This window comes from Melanostigma gelatinosum (genome assembly GCF_949748355.1).
Source record: "Melanostigma gelatinosum genome assembly, chromosome: 2".
Lineage (NCBI taxonomy): Eukaryota > Metazoa > Chordata > Actinopteri > Perciformes > Zoarcidae > Melanostigma > Melanostigma gelatinosum.
This window is the reverse complement of record NC_136635.1, coordinates 33,320,731-33,339,825: the sequence shown is the minus strand read 5'-3', so window position 1 is coordinate 33,339,825 and position 19,095 is coordinate 33,320,731. Positions and strand designations below refer to the sequence as shown.

Below are 19,095 nucleotides of genomic sequence, written 5' to 3'. Positions count from 1 at the left end.
TGGTTTATCTTCAGATTATATCCGGCTCTTTTCTGGTTTATTTTCAGATTATATCCGGCTCTTTTCTGGTTTATTTTCAGATTATATCCGGCTCTTTTCTGGTTTATTTTCAGATTATATCCGGATCTTTTCTGGTTTATTTTCAGATTATATCCGGATCTTTTCTGGTTTATCTTTAGATTATATCCGGCTCTTTTCTGGTTTATCTTCAGATTATATCCGGCTCTTTTCTGGTTTATCTTCAGATTCTATCCGGATCTTTTCTGGTTTATCTTCAGATTCTATCCGGATCTTTTCTGGTTTGTCTTTAGATTATATCCGGATCTTTTCTGGTTTATTTTCAGATTATATCCGGCTCTTTTCTGGTTTATTTTCAGATTATATCCGGATCTTTTCTGGTTTATTTTCTGATTCTATCCGGATCTTTTCTGGTTTATCGTCAGATTCTATCTGGATCTTTCTGGTTTATCGTCAGATTCTATCCGGATCTTTTCTGGTTTGTCTTTAGATTCTATCTGGATCTTTTCTGGTTTATCTTCAGATTCTATCCGGATCTTTTCTGGTTTATCTTCAGATTCTATACGGATCTTTTCTGGTTTGTCTTTAGATTATATCTGGATCTTTTCTGGTTTGTCTTTAGATTATATCTGGATCTTTTCTGGTTTGTCTTTAGATTATATCTGGATCTTTTCTGGTTTATTTTCAGATTCTATCCGGATCTTTTCTGGTTTGTCTTCAGATTCTATCCGGATCTTTTCTGGTTTATCTTCAGATTCTATCCGGATCTTTTCTGGTTTGCCTTTAGATTCTATCCGGATCTTTTCTGGTTTGTCTTTAGATTATATCCGGATCTTTTCTGGTTCATTTTCAGATTCTATCTGGATCTTTTCTGGATTGTCTTTAGATTATATCCGGATCTTTTCTGGTTTGTCTTTAGATTATATCCGGATCTATTCTGGTTTATTTTCAGATTCTCTCCAGATCTTTTCTGGTTTGTCTTCAGATTATATGCGGCTCTTTTCTGGGTTATCTTCAGATTATATCCGGCTCTTTTCTGGTTTATCTTCAGATTATATCCGGCTCTTTTCTGGTTTATCTTCAGATTATATCCGGCTCTTTTCTGGTTTATCTTCAGATTATATCCGGCTCTTTTCTGGTTTATTTTCAGATTATATCCGTCTCTTTTCTGGTTTATTTTCAGATTATATCCGGCTCTTTTCTGGTTTATCTTCAGATTCTATCTGGATCTTTCTGGTTTATCTTTAGATTCTATCTGGATCTTTTCTGGTTTGTCTTTAGATTCTATCCGGATCTTTTCTGGTTTATCTTCAGATTATATCCGGCTCTTTTCTGGTTTTTCTTTAGATTATATCTGGATCTTTTCTGGTTTATCTTTAGATTATATCCGGATCTTTTCTGGTTTATCGTCAGATTCTATCTGGATCTTTCTGGTTTATCGTCAGATTCTATCTGGATCTTTCTGGTTTATCGTCAGATTCTATCCGGATCTTTTCTGGTTTGTCTTTAGATTCTATCTGGATCTTTTCTGGTTTATCTTCAGATTCTATCCGGATCTTTTCTGGTTTATTTTCAGATTCTATCCGGATCTTTTCTGGTTTGTCTTTAGATTATATCTGGATCTTTTCTGGTTTATTTTCAGATTCTATCCGGATCTTTTCTGGTTTGTCTTTAGATTATATCCGGCTCTTTTCTGGTTTATTTTCAGATTCTATCCGGATCTTTTCTGGTTTGTCTTTAGATTATATCCGGCTCATTTCTGGTTTATCTTCAGATTATATCCGGCTCTTTTCTGGTTTATTTTCAGATTATATCCGGCTCTTTTCTGGTTTATTTTCAGATTATATCCGGATCTTTTCTGGTTTATTTTCAGATTATATCCGGATCTTTTCTGGTTTATCTTTAGATTATATCCGGCTCTTTTCTGGTTTATCTTCAGATTCTATCCGGCTCTTTTCTGGTTTATCTTCAGATTCTATCCGGATCTTTTCTGGTTTGTCTTTAGATTATATCCGGATCTTTTCTGGTTTATCTTCAGATTCTATCCGGATCTTTTCTGGTTCATTTTCAGATTCTATCTGGATCTTTTCTGGATTGTCTTTAGATTATATCCGGATCTTTTCTGGTTTGTCTTTAGATTATATCCGGATCTTTTCTGGTTTATTTTCAGATTCTATCCAGATCTTTTCTGGTTTGTCTTCAGATTATATGCGGCTCTTTTCTGGGTTATCTTCAGATTATATCCGGCTCTTTTCTGGTTTATCTTCAGATTATATCCGGCTCTTTTCTGGTTTATCTTCAGATTATATCCGGCTCTTTTCTGGTTTATCTTCAGATTATATCCGGCTCTTTTCTGGTTTATTTTCAGATTATATCCGTCTCTTTTCTGGTTTATTTTCAGATTATATCCGGCTCTTTTCTGGTTTATCTTCAGATTCTATCTGGATCTTTCTGGTTTATCTTTAGATTCTATCTGGATCTTTTCTGGTTTGTCTTTAGATTCTATCCGGATCTTTTCTGGTTTATCTTCAGATTATATCCGGCTCTTTTCTGGTTTTTCTTTAGATTATATCTGGATCTTTTCTGGTTTATCTTTAGATTATATCCGGATCTTTTCTGGTTTATCGTCAGATTCTATCTGGATCTTTCTGGTTTATCGTCAGATTCTATCTGGATCTTTCTGGTTTATCGTCAGATTCTATCCGGATCTTTTCTGGTTTGTCTTTAGATTCTATCTGGATATTTTCTGGTTTATCTTCAGATTCTATCCGGATCTTTTCTGGTTTATTTTCAGATTCTATCCGGATCTTTTCTGGTTTGTCTTTAGATTATATCCGGATCTTTTCTGGTTTGTCTTTAGATTATATCTGGATCTTTTCTGGTTTGTCTTTAGATTATATCTGGATCTTTTCTGGTTTATTTTCAGATTCTATCCGGATCTTTTCTGGTTTATCTTCAGATTCTATCCGGATCTTTTCTTGTTTGTCTTTAGATTATATCTGGATCTTTTCTGGTTTGTCTTTAGATTATATCTGGATCTTTTCTGGTTTGTCTTTAGATTATATCTGGATCTTTTCTGGCTTGTCTTTAGATTATATCTGGATCTTTTCTGGTTTATTTTCATATTCTATCCGGATCTTTTCTGGTTTGTCTTTAGATTATATCCAGATCTTTTCTGGTTTATTTTCAGATTCTATCCGGATCTTTTCTGGTTTGTCTTTAGATTATATCCGGATCTTTTCTGGTTTGTCTTTAGATTATATCTGGATCTTTTCTGGTTTATTTTCAGATTCTATCCGGATCTTTTCTGGTTTGTCTTTAGATTATATCCGGCTCATTTCTGCTTTATCTTCAGATTATATCCGGCTCTTTTCTGGTTTATTTTCAGATTATATCCGGCTCTTTTCTGGTTTATTTTCAGATTATATCCGGCTCTTTTCTGGTTTATTTTCAGATTATATCCGGATCTTTTCTGGTTTATTTTCAGATTATATCCGGATCTTTTCTGGTTTATCTTTAGATTATATCCGGCTCTTTTCTGGTTTATCTTCAGATTATATCCGGCTCTTTTCTGGTTTATCTTCAGATTCTATCCGGATCTTTTCTGGTTTATCTTCAGATTCTATCCGGATCTTTTCTGGTTTGTCTTTAGATTATATCCGGATCTTTTCTGGTTTATTTTCAGATTATATCCGGCTCTTTTCTGGTTTATTTTCAGATTATATCCGGATCTTTTCTGGTTTATTTTCTGATTCTATCCGGATCTTTTCTGGTTTATCGTCAGATTCTATCTGGATCTTTCTGGTTTATCGTCAGATTCTATCCGGATCTTTTCTGGTTTGTCTTTAGATTCTATCTGGATCTTTTCTGGTTTATCTTCAGATTCTATCCGGATCTTTTCTGGTTTATCTTCAGATTCTATACGGATCTTTTCTGGTTTGTCTTTAGATTATATCTGGATCTTTTCTGGTTTGTCTTTAGATTATATCTGGATCTTTTCTGGTTTGTCTTTAGATTATATCTGGATCTTTTCTGGTTTATTTTCAGATTCTATCCGGATCTTTTCTGGTTTGTCTTCAGATTCTATCCGGATCTTTTCTGGTTTATCTTCAGATTCTATCCGGATCTTTTCTGGTTTGCCTTTAGATTCTATCCGGATCTTTTCTGGTTTGTCTTTAGATTATATCCGGATCTTTTCTGGTTCATTTTCAGATTCTATCTGGATCTTTTCTGGATTGTCTTTAGATTATATCCGGATCTTTTCTGGTTTGTTTTTAGATTATATCCGGATCTTTTCTGGTTTATTTTCAGATTCAATCCAGATCTTTTCTGGTTTGTCTTCAGATTATATGCGGCTCTTTTCTGGGTTATCTTCAGATTATATCCGGCTCTTTTCTGGTTTATCTTCAGATTATATCCGGCTCTTTTCTGGTTTATCTTCAGATTATATCCGGCTCTTTTCTGGTTTATCTTCAGATTATATCCGGCTCTTTTCTGGTTTATTTTCAGATTATATCCGTCTCTTTTCTGGTTTATTTTCAGATTATATCCGGCTCTTTTCTGGTTTATCTTCAGATTCTATCTGGATCTTTCTGGTTTATCTTTAGATTCTATCTGGATCTTTTCTGGTTTGTCTTTAGATTCTATCCGGATCTTTTCTGGTTTATCTTCAGATTATATCCGGCTCTTTTCTGGTTTTTCTTTAGATTATATCTGGATCTTTTCTGGTTTATCTTTAGATTATATCCGGATCTTTTCTGGTTTATCGTCAGATTCTATCTGGATCTTTCTGGTTTATCGTCAGATTCTATCTGGATCTTTCTGGTTTATCGTCAGATTCTATCCGGATCTTTTCTGGTTTGTCTTTAGATTCTATCTGGATCTTTTCTGGTTTATCTTCAGATTCTATCCGGATCTTTTCTGGTTTATTTTCAGATTCTATCCGGATCTTTTCTGGTTTGTCTTTAGATTATATCTGGATCTTTTCTGGTTTATTTTCAGATTCTATCCGGATCTTTTCTGGTTTGTCTTTAGATTATATCCGGATCTTTTCTGGTTTATTTTCAGATTCTATCCGGATCTTTTCTGGTTTGTCTTTAGATTATATCCGGCTCATTTCTGGTTTATCTTCAGATTATATCCGGCTCTTTTCTGGTTTATTTTCAGATTATATCCGGCTCTTTTCTGGTTTATTTTCAGATTATATCCGGATCTTTTCTGGTTTATTTTCAGATTATATCCGGATCTTTTCTGGTTTATCTTTAGATTATATCCGGCTCTTTTCTGGTTTATCTTCAGATTCTATCCGGCTCTTTTCTGGTTTATCTTCAGATTCTATCCGGATCTTTTCTGGTTTGTCTTTAGATTCTATCTGGATCTTTTCTGGTTTATCTTCAGATTCTATCCGGATCTTTTCTGGTTTATTTTCAGATTCTATCCGGATCTTTTCTGGTTTGTCTTTAGATTATATCTGGATCTTTTCTGGTTTATTTTCAGATTCTATCCGGATCTTTTCTGGTTTGTCTTTAGATTATATCCGGCTCTTTTCTGGTTTATTTTCAGATTCTATCCGGATCTTTTCTGGTTTGTCTTTAGATTATATCCGGCTCATTTCTGGTTTATCTTCAGATTATATCCGGCTCTTTTCTGGTTTATTTTCAGATTATATCCGGCTCTTTTCTGGTTTATTTTCAGATTATATCCGGATCTTTTCTGGTTTATTTTCAGATTATATCCGGATCTTTTCTGGTTTATCTTTAGATTATATCCGGCTCTTTTCTGGTTTATCTTCAGATTCTATCCGGCTCTTTTCTGGTTTATCTTCAGATTCTATCCGGATCTTTTCTGGTTTGTCTTTAGATTATATCCGGATCTTTTCTGGTTTATTTTCAGATTATATCCGGCTCTTTTCTGGTTTATTTTCAGATTATATCCGGATCTTTTCTGGTTTGTCTTTAGATTATATCTGGATCTTTTCTGGTTTGTCTTTAGATTATATCTGGATCTTTTCTGGTTTGTCTTTAGATTATATCCGGATCTTTTCTGGTTTGTCTTCAGATTCTATCCGGATCTTTTCTGGTTTATCTTCAGATTCTATCCGGATCTTTTCTGGTTTGCCTTTAGATTCTATCCGGATCTTTTCTGGTTTGTCTTTAGATTATATCCGGATCTTTTCTGGTTCATTTTCAGATTCTATCTGGATCTTTTCTGGATTGTCTTTAGATTATATCCGGATCTTTTCTGGTTTGTCTTTAGATTATATCCGGATCTTTTCTGGTTTATTTTCAGATTCTATCCAGATCTTTTCTGGTTTGTCTTCAGATTATATGCGGCTCTTTTCTGGGTTATCTTCAGATTATATCCGGCTCTTTTCTGGTTTATCTTCAGATTATATCCGGCTCTTTTCTGGTTTATCTTCAGATTATATCCGGCTCTTTTCTGGTTTATCTTCAGATTATATCCGGCTCTTTTCTGGTTTATTTTCAGATTATATCCGTCTCTTTTCTGGTTTATTTTCAGATTATATCCGGCTCTTTTCTGGTTTATCTTCAGATTCTATCTGGATCTTTCTGGTTTATCTTTAGATTCTATCTGGATCTTTTCTGGTTTGTCTTTAGATTCTATCCGGATCTTTTCTGGTTTATCTTCAGATTATATCCGGCTCTTTTCTGGTTTTTCTTTAGATTATATCTGGATCTTTTCTGGTTTATCTTTAGATTATATCCGGATCTTTTCTGGTTTATCGTCAGATTCTATCTGGATCTTTCTGGTTTATCGTCAGATTCTATCTGGATCTTTCTGGTTTATCGTCAGATTCTATCCGGATCTTTTCTGGTTTGTCTTTAGATTCTATCTGGATATTTTCTGGTTTATCTTCAGATTCTATCCGGATCTTTTCTGGTTTATTTTCAGATTCTATCCGGATCTTTTCTGGTTTGTCTTTAGATTATATCCGGATCTTTTCTGGTTTGTCTTTAGATTATATCTGGATCTTTTCTGGGTTAGGGTTTCTGGTTTATTTTTCAGCAATTATATGTTTTAGGTTTTCAGTTTCATAGAATCATTGAAGAAAGTCTGTCTCAATCATAACATTATGAATAGCATAATGTTGTTCCTCTAATTTCCTCCTCCGTCTTTTCTCTCCTCTCCTCTCCTCTCCTCCCTCCCTCCCCCCTTCCTCCCCCAGCTCTGGGGAGGCAGACTCACTCTTCTGGTAAGTACACGCCTCCTCTTGCTTTGTGAATACTTATGATTTTGAATCTTCAGATGTTAAAGATAATTTAGTTTATATAGATCACTTATTTTAGTCATGGATCTCCAGTAAGGGGTTCAAGTGTTGATTTAAAGTTTCATGTTGTTCGTGAACCAAGAAAACAAACTTAAATGTTGAAACAGTCTGAAGCAACAAGAGTTGACCAGTTGAGAAGGTCTTGGGAGGTTGAGCATTCTGTAAACTAAAAGATTTAGCTGCTAAATATTTACTCAAATGTAGATTTTTATGACTTCCTGTTTCAAGTTCAAAGTTCAAAGTTCAAAGTTCACTTTATTGTCAAAGTTTCCACATGTGTTATGCATACAGAAAATTTGAAATGCCGTTTCTTGCAGTCCCACAGTGTAATATAGACATGAACATATAACATATAATAGAATAAAAAAAATAAATAAAAAAAAATAAAAAAAACGTATTTTCTAAACATTTAAAAATGAATCATCCTTCTTTATAAAATCCCGCGAAATGTAAATACTGTTTTTATCCGTTGTTTCTTTAAGTGGTCCTTTGACTGGTTCTTTAAGTTGTTTGGAGTGTGTTTTTACACACTACTAATATAAGCAACTAGAAAATGTGGCATAAACCCACATATTCATGGCCACAAATCGGCGTTTTATTTACCGAGTTTCGATATTGAAACACCATGCTAACAGCTATACAGCTAATCCGTACATCGCCTAGCATTCGACGCAGACCCCATAAATGCCTTCGGTTTTTCTCTCCGTGAAACCAGTACAAAGCTGTGAGTGAACAACGGCAACAACAGTTCCCTTCACCGGAAAAAATCTTTGGTATCTGCTTACCGTTTATGAATAATCACAAAAATAACATACACACACAGCAACTGGAATTCGTCGAGAATATCCCATGGATGAGAGCCAGAAACAGGCTCTCAGAGGACCCTGGCTCTCAAAATGATGCCAAACGGCTGTATTTGGATGTATCACTGTATCCCAGCCAAACTGTATTCTAGGACTACTGATCGGTTGTGCTATGATTTGGGAGAGTTTTTAGGCTCTCAGCTGCATTATTTCAAAAACATATCAATAAAAGTGCTTTTTTTTTCAGGCGAACCTGAATATTTTTAATTCGAGCTGTGTAATATCTTCATGTACTATATTAATCAGCAACATATACACAATATTACCAACTGAACAATCTCGCAAGTGTTATCTGATTATAGCATCAACAATTGTTCAAATAGACCTTGTAGTTACAGAATTGAAGTCTCTTTAGTATGGGTATGCCATTTTCGAGCAGAGGCCTACAAATCGGGCTAGAGTTTAAAAGGTTTTAAGTGGTTCTTTAACTGGTTCTTTGACTGGTTCACTAAGTGGGTCTGTAAGTGGTCCTTTGAGTGGTCCTTTGACTGTTTCTCTCAGTGGTCCTTTGACTGGTCCTTTGACTGTTTCTCTCAGTGGTCCTTTGACTGGTTCTCTAAGTGGGTCTGTAAGTGGTCCTTTGAGTGGGTCTGTAAGTGGTCCTTTGAGTGGGTCTGTAAGTGGTCCTTTGACTGGTTCTCTCAGTGGTCCTTTGACTGGTTCTTTGACTGTTTCTCTCAGTGGTCCTTTGACTGGTTCTCTAAGTGGGTCTGTAAGTGGTCCTTTGAGTGGGTCTGTAAGTGGTCCTTTGAGTGGGTCTGTAAGTGGTCCTTTGACTGGTTCTCTCAGTGGTCCTTTGACTGGTTCTCTCAGTGGTCCTTTGACTGGTTCTCTCAGTGGTCCTTTGACTGTTTCTCTCAGTGGTCCTTTGACTGGTTCTCTCAGTGGTCCTTTGACTGTTTCTCTCAGTGGTCCTTTGACTGGTTCTCTCAGTGGTCCTTTGACTGGTTCTCTCAGTGGTCCTTTGACTGGTTCTCTCAGTGGTCCTTTGACTGGTTCTCTCAGTGGTCCTTTGACTGTTTCTCTCAGTGGTCCTTTGACTGGTTCTCTCAGTGGTCCTTTGACTGGTTCTCTCAGTGGTCCTTTGACTGGTTCTCTCAGTGGTCCTTTGACTGGTTCTCTCAGTGGTCCTTTGACTGGTTCTCTCAGTGGTAGTAGTAGGGAGCTCTCTTTTGTTCCTGTCCCCATCCCACACATGTTTCACGTAAACGAGTAAAACTATGTCTGTAGATTCGTCCATTTGTAATGTAAAATGACCACAATTCGCCTACTTATAGTATCATTTGACAGAGGTATAGTTTTCAGTTTATCCCCTGCTGATATTGGCATTACAAGCCATTAATGCCAAATATTGTTAAGGAGTAACAAGGAATTGTTAAGGACATAACAAATCCCCTTCAAAATAAAAGCACACGATTTTTGTTCATATTTTTTTCAGGCAAAGGCCCGCGACCCACTGAAAACGGGTCCGCAACCCACTTTTGGGTCGCAACCTACCAGTTCAGAATCACTGCTCTAAGTGGTCCTTTAACTGGTCCCTCTCATGAGGACACCGTGGCAGAACGCGCAGACTTTAACATCGTAACTGATATAAATACTTAAATTAAAGTAAACGTGTGGTTTTGACCACAAATCAAAACTTTTATGAAAATGTTATTCTGACACTGTCTGCAGCACTGATATCACTTCATTCTTTGTTTGTTCTGAGGAACCGAACAAAACGTGTGTGTGTGTCTTTGCAGCTCAGATGACTGTAATGTAAATCCAGACAAACCGGTTCTGAGGAGGTTTCAGTAAGTACAGCTGCAGCCCCACTGCATGCTGGGAGCTGGAGGGAGGCTGGCCGTGCGTGCGTGCGTGCGTGTGTGTGTGTGTGCGCGTGTGCTTTGGTCCTTATAGTTCCTGATTGATGGGTGGAGTCTAATCTCTGGTCCTTATAGTTCCTGATTGATGGGTGGAGTCTAATCTCTGGTCCTTATAGTTCCTGATTGATGGGTGGAGTCTAATCTCTGGTCCTTATAGTTCCTGATTGATGGGTGGAGTCTAATCTCTGGTCTTTAATCTGCCTGCAGCTGTTTTTTTGCAGACCTCGAAATAAAAGTATTAATTCTTTATGTTTCTCGTGTTCAGCCTCAAACCGTCAACATGTCGGTCTGTCCCTCAACACGGCCTCACTTCCTGTCTGCGACTCATTGTTTCCTACTGAAGATGTCTTAAAAAGCATTTAAAGGAGCTCTATGAGACACTTGTTTCTGGTTTGAGTCTGAACATGAAGACACATGATATTAATAAAATCAATAAGTGATGATGATCCAGCGTGTCGGCAATGTTGGCTCCGTCTCACCTGGTTTCCTGCCGCCCTCTACAGAGACACCTTCCTACGCAGCCTGGAAGCCACTCAGTTGGAGAAGAAGAGAAGAAGTAAAGACCTCAGCCAGTCCAGGCTGTCCTTGTCTGATGACATCATCACCCCGACTCTGCAGTCTGCTGAGGAGGGCAGCAGTGACCCGTGTGAAAAACGTAAATATGTTCATTCATGACATCACGTTCACGTCTCCTTAAATCAGTGGTTCTCAACTGGTCTGGCTGCGGGACACACCATCACCCCTTAATGACAAGCCGCGACCCACGACCCAAATAATTTGGGTATATCTATATTCAAGAAGTGCAGTAGTAGTAACGTCTCTGTGTAGTAAACAACTGCCAAATCAAATAAAGAAAGTACATCAATTATATTTTAACAAATATTATTCTCATTTTTCAAATTTAACTGGATGGATTATAAATACATGAATAAATGTTCTTCTCATTTCAAGTAAAATAACGGCTGGATTAAAGAATAAATTACTTAAGAAAATATATTTTAGAAAAATTATGTTCACTGAATTGCCCTGCAGCTTTAAATCCAGTTCATTCAGGGTGAAGTGATGAAGACACGATATTATATTTTTCTCATCTTCCAAAAAGAGAAAGTAGTGTTGGAAGAATTCACCTCTATGAGTCTGTCCAGTCAGAGTATAATGGCTCTGGTCTCTCTGGACATTTCTCTCTTTTGGAGATCGTTCTATGATTTGACTTTCACACTTCAACAGTCCTGCTCTGCTCTCTGTGTCCTCGTCTCTCCCAGTGTGTCACGGTGTTTGTACATCTCACTCAGGAAACTCGTCACAATACTCATATTTGATTGGCTGAGCTGCATCACGTGACGTGATTCACAACGCATTGGTCGGTGTTTTTCCTGCACCGCTGATAAAGTGCCATAAATGCTGGAATAATTCCGCTGCATAAAAAATGCCCTTCAAAATAAAATCACAACTTTTTTTTTTTGTCAGGCAAAGGCCCGCAACCCACTGAAAACGGGTCCGCGACCCACCAGTTGAGAATCACTGCCTGAAAGTATAGTATTACTATAGTATTACTATAGTATTAATAATACTATAGTTACTCTGATTGAATTAGATTCATATAGTATTCATAAACTGTTTTTCGATAAATGGATATTTTATAAAGTGTGTCGTATATTTTACATGAAGATGTTCTGATTCCATGTTTACTTCCCGATTACTAAATTTCTTTTATCTGCCGATACGAGAAACGAAACAAACAATACCACTAAAACAAATGTGATCATTTAAAATGTCTTTTCTAGATCAGTTAGTTTGCTCTGAAGGCCACATTCTGGTTTGTTAGCAGTGAAAGCTGCCTTTTGTTCTTATTAACTCGCCAGCATTCAAAATATGCTTTTCAGTGTGAATTCTTGTATTAATATGATTACACAGCGACGTGAGGAGACTCTGGACCTGCAGCAGCTCTCAGTGACTTTTCTCTCTCTGAATAAAAGAGATAAAATACATTTTATATTTCAGGTGATTCTCTGAAAGGAGATGTTAACCAATGAGTCAGCTGCTGCTTTTATTCTGAAGGATGTCCCTCAGACTTCCTGTCACCATGTGATCCTCTGTGTCTGCAGCGAGCAGTACTCTGTCCACCGACAAGAAGTTTCTGTTGGACAAGTTGTACTCCAAGACCTCCGGCTCAGTACCTCTGAGCTCGACCGCTGCTGCTCCCGACACCAACGAAGAAGAAGCCCACTTCCTGTCTGGTGAGATCAGACGGCTCACTGGACAGTAGTAGTACTGTAGTACTGTATAAACTATAAATACATGAACGTAGTAGTACTGTAGTACTCTATAAACTATAATACATGAACGTAGTAGTACTGTAGTACTCTATAAACTATAATACATGAACGTAGTAGTACTGTAGTACTCTATAAACTATAATACATGAATGTAGTAGTACTGTAGTACTCTATGAACTATAAATACATGAACGTAGTAGTACTGTATAAACTATAAATACATGAACGTAGTAGTACTGTAGTACTCTATAAACTATAAATACATGAATGTAGTAGTACTGTAGTACTCTATGAACTATAAATACATGAACGTAGTCGTACTGTAGTACTCTATGAACTATAAATACATGAACGTAGTAGTACTGTAGTACTCTATGAACTATAAATACATGAATGTAGTCGTACTGTAATACTCTATAAACTATAAATACATGAATGTAGTAGTACTGTAATACTCTATAAACTATAAATACATGAATGTAGTAGTACTGTAGTACTCTATAAACTATAAATACATGAATGTAGTAGTACTGTAATACTCTATAAACTATAAATACATGAATGTAGTAGTACTGTAGTACTCTATGAACTATAAATACATGAACGTAGTCGTACTGTAGTACTCTATGAATGTAGTAGTACTGTAGTACTCTATGAACTATAAATACATGAACGTAGTCGTACTGTAATACTCTATAAACTATAAATACATGAATGTAGTAGTACTGTAATACTCTATAAACTATAAATACATGAATGTAGTAGTACTGTAGTACTCTATGAACTATAAATACATGAACGTAGTCGTACTGTAATACTCTATAAACTATAAATACATGAACGTAGTAGTACTGTAGTACTCTATGAACTATAAATACATGAATGTAGTTTTAGGGATGGAGTAAAACTATGTTGACAGAAGGCCTGTTAAATTTACAGTTACCATTGATGGAGCAAGTATTCAGATCCTTTACTGCAGTAAAAGTACTAATACCACACAGTACAAATACTCTGTTCCAGTCAAAGCACTAATACCACATTAACGTTACATCAGGATCCAGCAGATGTGTTTTACAGTAAAACATCTTGAACCATTAATTGATTGAGCTGTGTGTTTGTCTTCCATACAAATATTTCAATATATAAAAGAACTGAAGTTATCAGACAGTGTAGATGAAAAAGTACAAGATTTCCCTCTGAGATGTACTCGAGTAACTACTTACGTGTCTATTGTTGTCTGTATGACCACTGTGGATTCATAACCCAATACATTTATGCTTTCGTAGAGTACTTGAGTAAATGTACTCTGTTACTCTCCACCTCTGTAAGTTACTGCTTTATCTCCTAGAGTTTCTTTTTGTACAAAGTTGATCAAATGAATCATTTTTAAATGTGTGAACATCTGAAGTGTGTGTGTGCAGCTGGTTCTGTAGTCTGAGAGAGACTTCCTGTGTGTTCTCCTCTCAGGTGGTCGTGTGTTGGAGCGTCTCTCCAACTTCGGAGCGCGCTCGGTAGAGCCGTCCAATGAGAGCAGAGCCTCCCGCAGGGCGGAGCTAGAGGGGCTGGAAGGCTCCGCCCAGGCGGCGCTGGCCCGACTCGCTGAAGAACAACAGGTCCGAATGTTTCAGGTTCTTCTGTCTGCATGTAGATCTTCTCCTGAAGCCCCGCCCCCTTACTGTTTACTTATAATGACCAATAACTAAGAGAGGAGTTCGAGATGATTTAATACATAATACAGCAGTGATGCCTCTAGTGGACACTAAGAGAATAACATGTATTATCTCTATAATACAGCAGTGATGCCTCTAGTGGACACTAAGAGAATAACATGTATTATCTCTATAATACAGCAGTGATGCCCCTAGTGGACACTAAGAGAATAACATGTATTATCTCTATAATACAGCAGTGATGCCCCTAGTGGACACTAAGAGAATAACATGTATTATCTCTATAATACAGCAGTGATGCCCCTAGTGGACACTAAGAGAATAACATGTATTATCTCTATAATACAGCAGTGATGCCCCTAGTGGACACCATGAGAATAACATGTATTATCTCTATAATACAGTAGTGATGCCTCTAGTGGACACCATGAGAATAACATGTATTATCTCTATAATACAGCAGTGATGCCCCTAGTGGACACCATGAGAATAACATGTATTATCTCTATAATACAGCAGTGATGCCTCTAGTGGACACTAAGAGAATAACATGTATTATCTCTATAATACAGCAGTGATGCCTCTAGTGGACACTAAGAGAATAACATGCATTATCTCTATAATACAGCAGTGATGCCTCTAGTGGACACTAAGAGAATAACATGTATTATCTCTATAATACAGCAGTGATGCCTCTAGTGGACACTAAGAGAATAACATGCATTATCTCTATAATACAGCAGTGATGCCTCTAGTGGACACTAAGAGAATAACATGTATTATCTCTATAATACAGCAGTGATGCCTCTAGTGGACACTAAGAGAATAACATGTATTATCTCTATAATATAGCAGTGATGCCTCTAGTGGACACTAAGAGAATAACATGTATTATCTATATAATACAGCAGTGATGCCCCTAGTGGACACCATGAGAATAACATGTATTATCTCTATAATACAGCAGTGATGCCCCTAGTGGACACCATGAGAATAACATGTATTATCTCTATAATACAGCAGTGATGCCCCTAGTGGACACCATGAGAATAACATGTATTATCTCTATAATACAGCAGTGATGCCCCTAGTGGACACCATGAGAATAACATGTATTATCTCTATAATACAGCAGTGATGCCCCTAGTGGACACTAAGAGAATAACATGTATTATCTCTATAATACAGTAGTGATGCCTCTAGTGGACACTAAGAGAATAACATGTATTATCTCTATAATACAGTAGTGATGCCTCTAGTGGACACTAAGAGAATAACATGTATTATCTCTATAATACAGTAGTGATGCCTCTAGTGGACACTAAGAGAATAACATGCATTATCTCTATAATACAGCAGTGATGCCCCTAGTGGACACTAAGAGAATAACATGTATTATCTCTATAATACAGCAGTGATGCCTCTAGTGGACACTAAGAGAATAACATGCATTATCTCTATAATACAGCAGTGATGCCCCTAGTGGACACTAAGAGAATAACATGTATTATCTCTATAATACAGCAGTGATGCCCCTAGTGGACACTAAGAGAATAACATGCATTATCTCTATAATACAGCAGTGATGCCTCTAGTGGACACTAAGAGAATAACATGTATTATCTCTATAATACAGCAGTGATGCCCCTAGTGGACACTAAGAGAATAACATGCATTATCTCTATAATACAGCAGTGATGCCCCTAGTGGACACTAAGAGAATAACATGTATTATCTCTATAATACAGCAGTGATGCCCCTAGTGGACACTAAGAGAATAACATGTATTATCTCTATAATACAGCAGTGATGCCTCTAGTGGACACCATGAGAATAACATGTATTATCTCTATAATACAGCAGTGATGCCTCTAGTGGACACCATGAGAATAACATGTATTATCTCTATAATACAGTAGTGATGCCTCTAGTGGACACCATGAGAATAACATGTATTATCTCTATAATACAGGAGTGATGCCTCCAGTGGACACTATGAGAATAACATGTATTATCTCTATAAAACAGCAGTGATGCCTCTAGTGGACACCAGGAGAATAACATGTATTATCTCTATAATACAGCAGTGATGCCCCTAGTGGACACTAAGAGAATAACATGTATTATCTCTATAATACAGCAGTGATGCCCCTAGTGGACACCATGAGAATAACATGTATTATCTCTATAATACAGCAGTGATGCCCCTAGTGGACACCAGGAGAATAACATGTATTATCTCTATAATACAGCAGTGATGCCCCTAGTGGACACTAAGAGAATAACATGTATTATCTCTATAATACAGCAGTGATGCCCCTAGTGGACACCATGAGAATAACATGTATTATCTCTATAATACAGCAGTGATGCCTCTAGTGGACACCATGAGAATAACATGCATTATCTCTATAATACAGCAGTGATGCCTCTAGTGGACACTAAGAGAATAACATGTATTATCTCTATAATACAGCAGTGATGCCTCTAGTGGACACTAAGAGAATAACATGTATTATCTCTATAATACAGCAGTGATGCCTCTAGTGGACACTAAGAGAATAACATGTATTATCTCTATAATACAGCAGTGATGCCTCTAGTGGACACTAAGAGAATAACATGTATTATCTCTATAATACAGCAGTGATGCCTCTAGTGAACACTAAGAGAATAACATGTATTATCTCTATAATACAGTAGTGATGCCTCTAGTGGACACTAAGAGAATAACATGTATTATCTCTATAATACAGCAGTGATGCCTCTAGTGGACACTAAGAGAATAACATGTATTATCTCTATAATACAGTAGTGATGCCTCTAGTGGACACCAGGGGAATAACATTTAGTTGTTTTTTATATTTATTTAGTTTATAAAAGACTAATTAAAGAAGCTGATGTTGAACTTTAAAAGTTCAAAATAACCTGAAACCATCACCAAAAGTTTATGACTGTTTCCTGTTGATCTCACTGTGTCACCTGATCGTCCTCCATCAGACCCGTCACCTCAGGCAGCAGAGCAGCGTGGACGTTGAGACTCACGCTCGGCGTCTGGAGACGACCCCGATGACCCCCCTGCGTCCCGGAGGCCCCACCGACGCCTGGGACCAGCTGCAGCCGAGCGCCGCCGCTCTGCGCATCAAAGACCTCGACTTCTCCGACCTGCTGGACGAGGAGGACATCGATGTCCTGGACATGGACTCCTTCGACTCCTCTTCCTCCTGCTTCTCTGGTGTCCCACCTCCTCCTCCTCCCCCCCCGGGCGTGGGTGGTCCTCCTCCACCTCCTCCTCCTCCTCCTCCACTACCAGGGGGTGTAACCCCTCCTCCTCCTCCCCTTCCTCCCGGTGCTCCTCCTCCCCCCCCCTCGTCCTCCTCTCAGAAGGAGAAGAAGAAGACGGTGAAGTTGTTCTGGAGGGAGCTGAAGCAGGCCGACGGGCCTCGGCGGTGTCGGTTCGGTCGTGGGACGGTGTGGGCGTCTCTGGACAAAGTGTCCGTGGACACGTCCCGACTGGAGCACCTGTTTGAGTCCAAAGCCAAGGAACTGTCCACCGTAAAGGTAACAAGGTTTCATCTGGAGAACAGATGCATTGTGGGAAGCTGATCTCTCATCACAGATAAATCGTGGTCTCAGGGTTTGTTGGGGTCGTGAGGTCTTCTTCATACAAACGGCTGGAAGACAATTATTTCATTAGAATATATAGTCGACCGAAACAGAAAGACAGAAAGTAGACCGGTCCCAGACGACCTGAGGGGTCGGGATGGTTCATAAGGTAGCAGCAGATCAGAGATGTATTTTGGCCCTAAACCATTCAGTGCTTTGTAAACCAACAGCAGGATTTTAAAGTCAATTCTTTGTTGGACAGGAAGCCAGTGCAAAGACCTCAGAACTGGAGTGATGTGGTCCACCCTCCTGGTCTTTTTTTTAAGATTTTATTTGTACAGGGACAGTTCACATTAATCGACAGCACACATTAATAAAAACATGACTGTAAATGTGACAGTGTTAGCTAAAAAAGCTAATTTTCAACCGTTGTCCCTGGGCACGGTGTTAGAAGCCGCTAAAAACATTTAAACATTTAAAAACTGTTTAAAAAGACAACAACACAAAAACTGAATGGTCAGTACATGCAGTTGACAGCCATCTGTTCAGTGCAAACAGCCTGCTGAATCCTTCATCTCCTCCTCTGACTGGTGGGAGAGGGCCACTGATGAACACCTCAGCCTTGACAGAGCTGACTGTGTTTAACAGATCAATAAAGTCTCGCTTCACAACTTCAGACTGTTGTTTCACAATATCACAGCTTCCTGTATGCACCATGATGTTTTTCGCTGTGGGATAGTCAGCCACGATGTCCAGGATTTTGTCTCTCATGTCAGAGACCATATCTTTCGGAAAGCAGAGTATTTTGGTGTTCTTGCTGCACAGTTTTCTGACATCTTTTACAGCATAGTCACCAACAATCAGCGTCTCAGGCCCAGTCACTAGCTTTGCCTGCTGCCTCTTACTCTCACATTGACTCAGTTCTTATCCTGCTTTGAGGAGATAGATGCTTATCCAGGTCATCAGATGGAGATTTAGGCTCCTGCGACAATGGAGTGAATCAGTTTTGAAGTTGTAGGCTTGGTTGTTGTGGAGGTGTTTTGCAGGTTTTACTTTTCTCAGCTGTCCTGCGGCTGCGGGAGGTGTTCTCTCGGTGGGAGAGAATCACTGTCGTCTGGATAACTATAATTGGTACTGTTATTAACTGTTCTTCACTGTTATTGACACTGTTATTAATCTGGTGTCTCGTTGCAGAAAGGACCTGAGACAAAGAGGTCTGAGATTCTGGTTCTGGACTCAAAGAGGAGCAACGCCATCAACATCGGTATGACTGTCCTGCCGGCCGTCCACGTCATCAAGACCGCCATCCTCAACTTTGACGAGTTCGCCATCAGCAAGGAGGGGATAGAGGTAAAGATCACTTCCTGTTAGGGGACAGAGGTAAAGATCACTTCCTGTTAGGGGACAGAGGTAAAGATCACTTCCTGTTAGGGGACAGAGGTAAAGATCACTTCCTGTTAGGGGACAGAGGTAAAGATCACTTCCTGTTAGGGGACAGAGGTAAAGATC

At 38.2% G+C, this 19,095-nt stretch overlaps 1 protein-coding gene across 1 annotated transcript in view; it reads left to right on the top strand.

Moving 5' to 3' along the window:
- Positions 1-19,095, top strand: part of fhod1 (formin homology 2 domain containing 1) — a 49,904-nt gene that overhangs the window by 22,697 nt on the left and 8,112 nt on the right. The window contains exons 14-20 of the mRNA XM_079288265.1: positions 7,205-7,231; positions 9,912-9,962; positions 10,538-10,689; positions 12,140-12,271; positions 13,778-13,923; positions 16,981-17,541; positions 18,781-18,936. Of these exons, the coding sequence (XP_079144391.1) occupies positions 7,205-7,231; positions 9,912-9,962; positions 10,538-10,689; positions 12,140-12,271; positions 13,778-13,923; positions 16,981-17,541; positions 18,781-18,936 (1,225 nt within the window). The remainder of the gene's footprint in view (positions 1-7,204; positions 7,232-9,911; positions 9,963-10,537; positions 10,690-12,139; positions 12,272-13,777; positions 13,924-16,980; positions 17,542-18,780; positions 18,937-19,095) is intronic.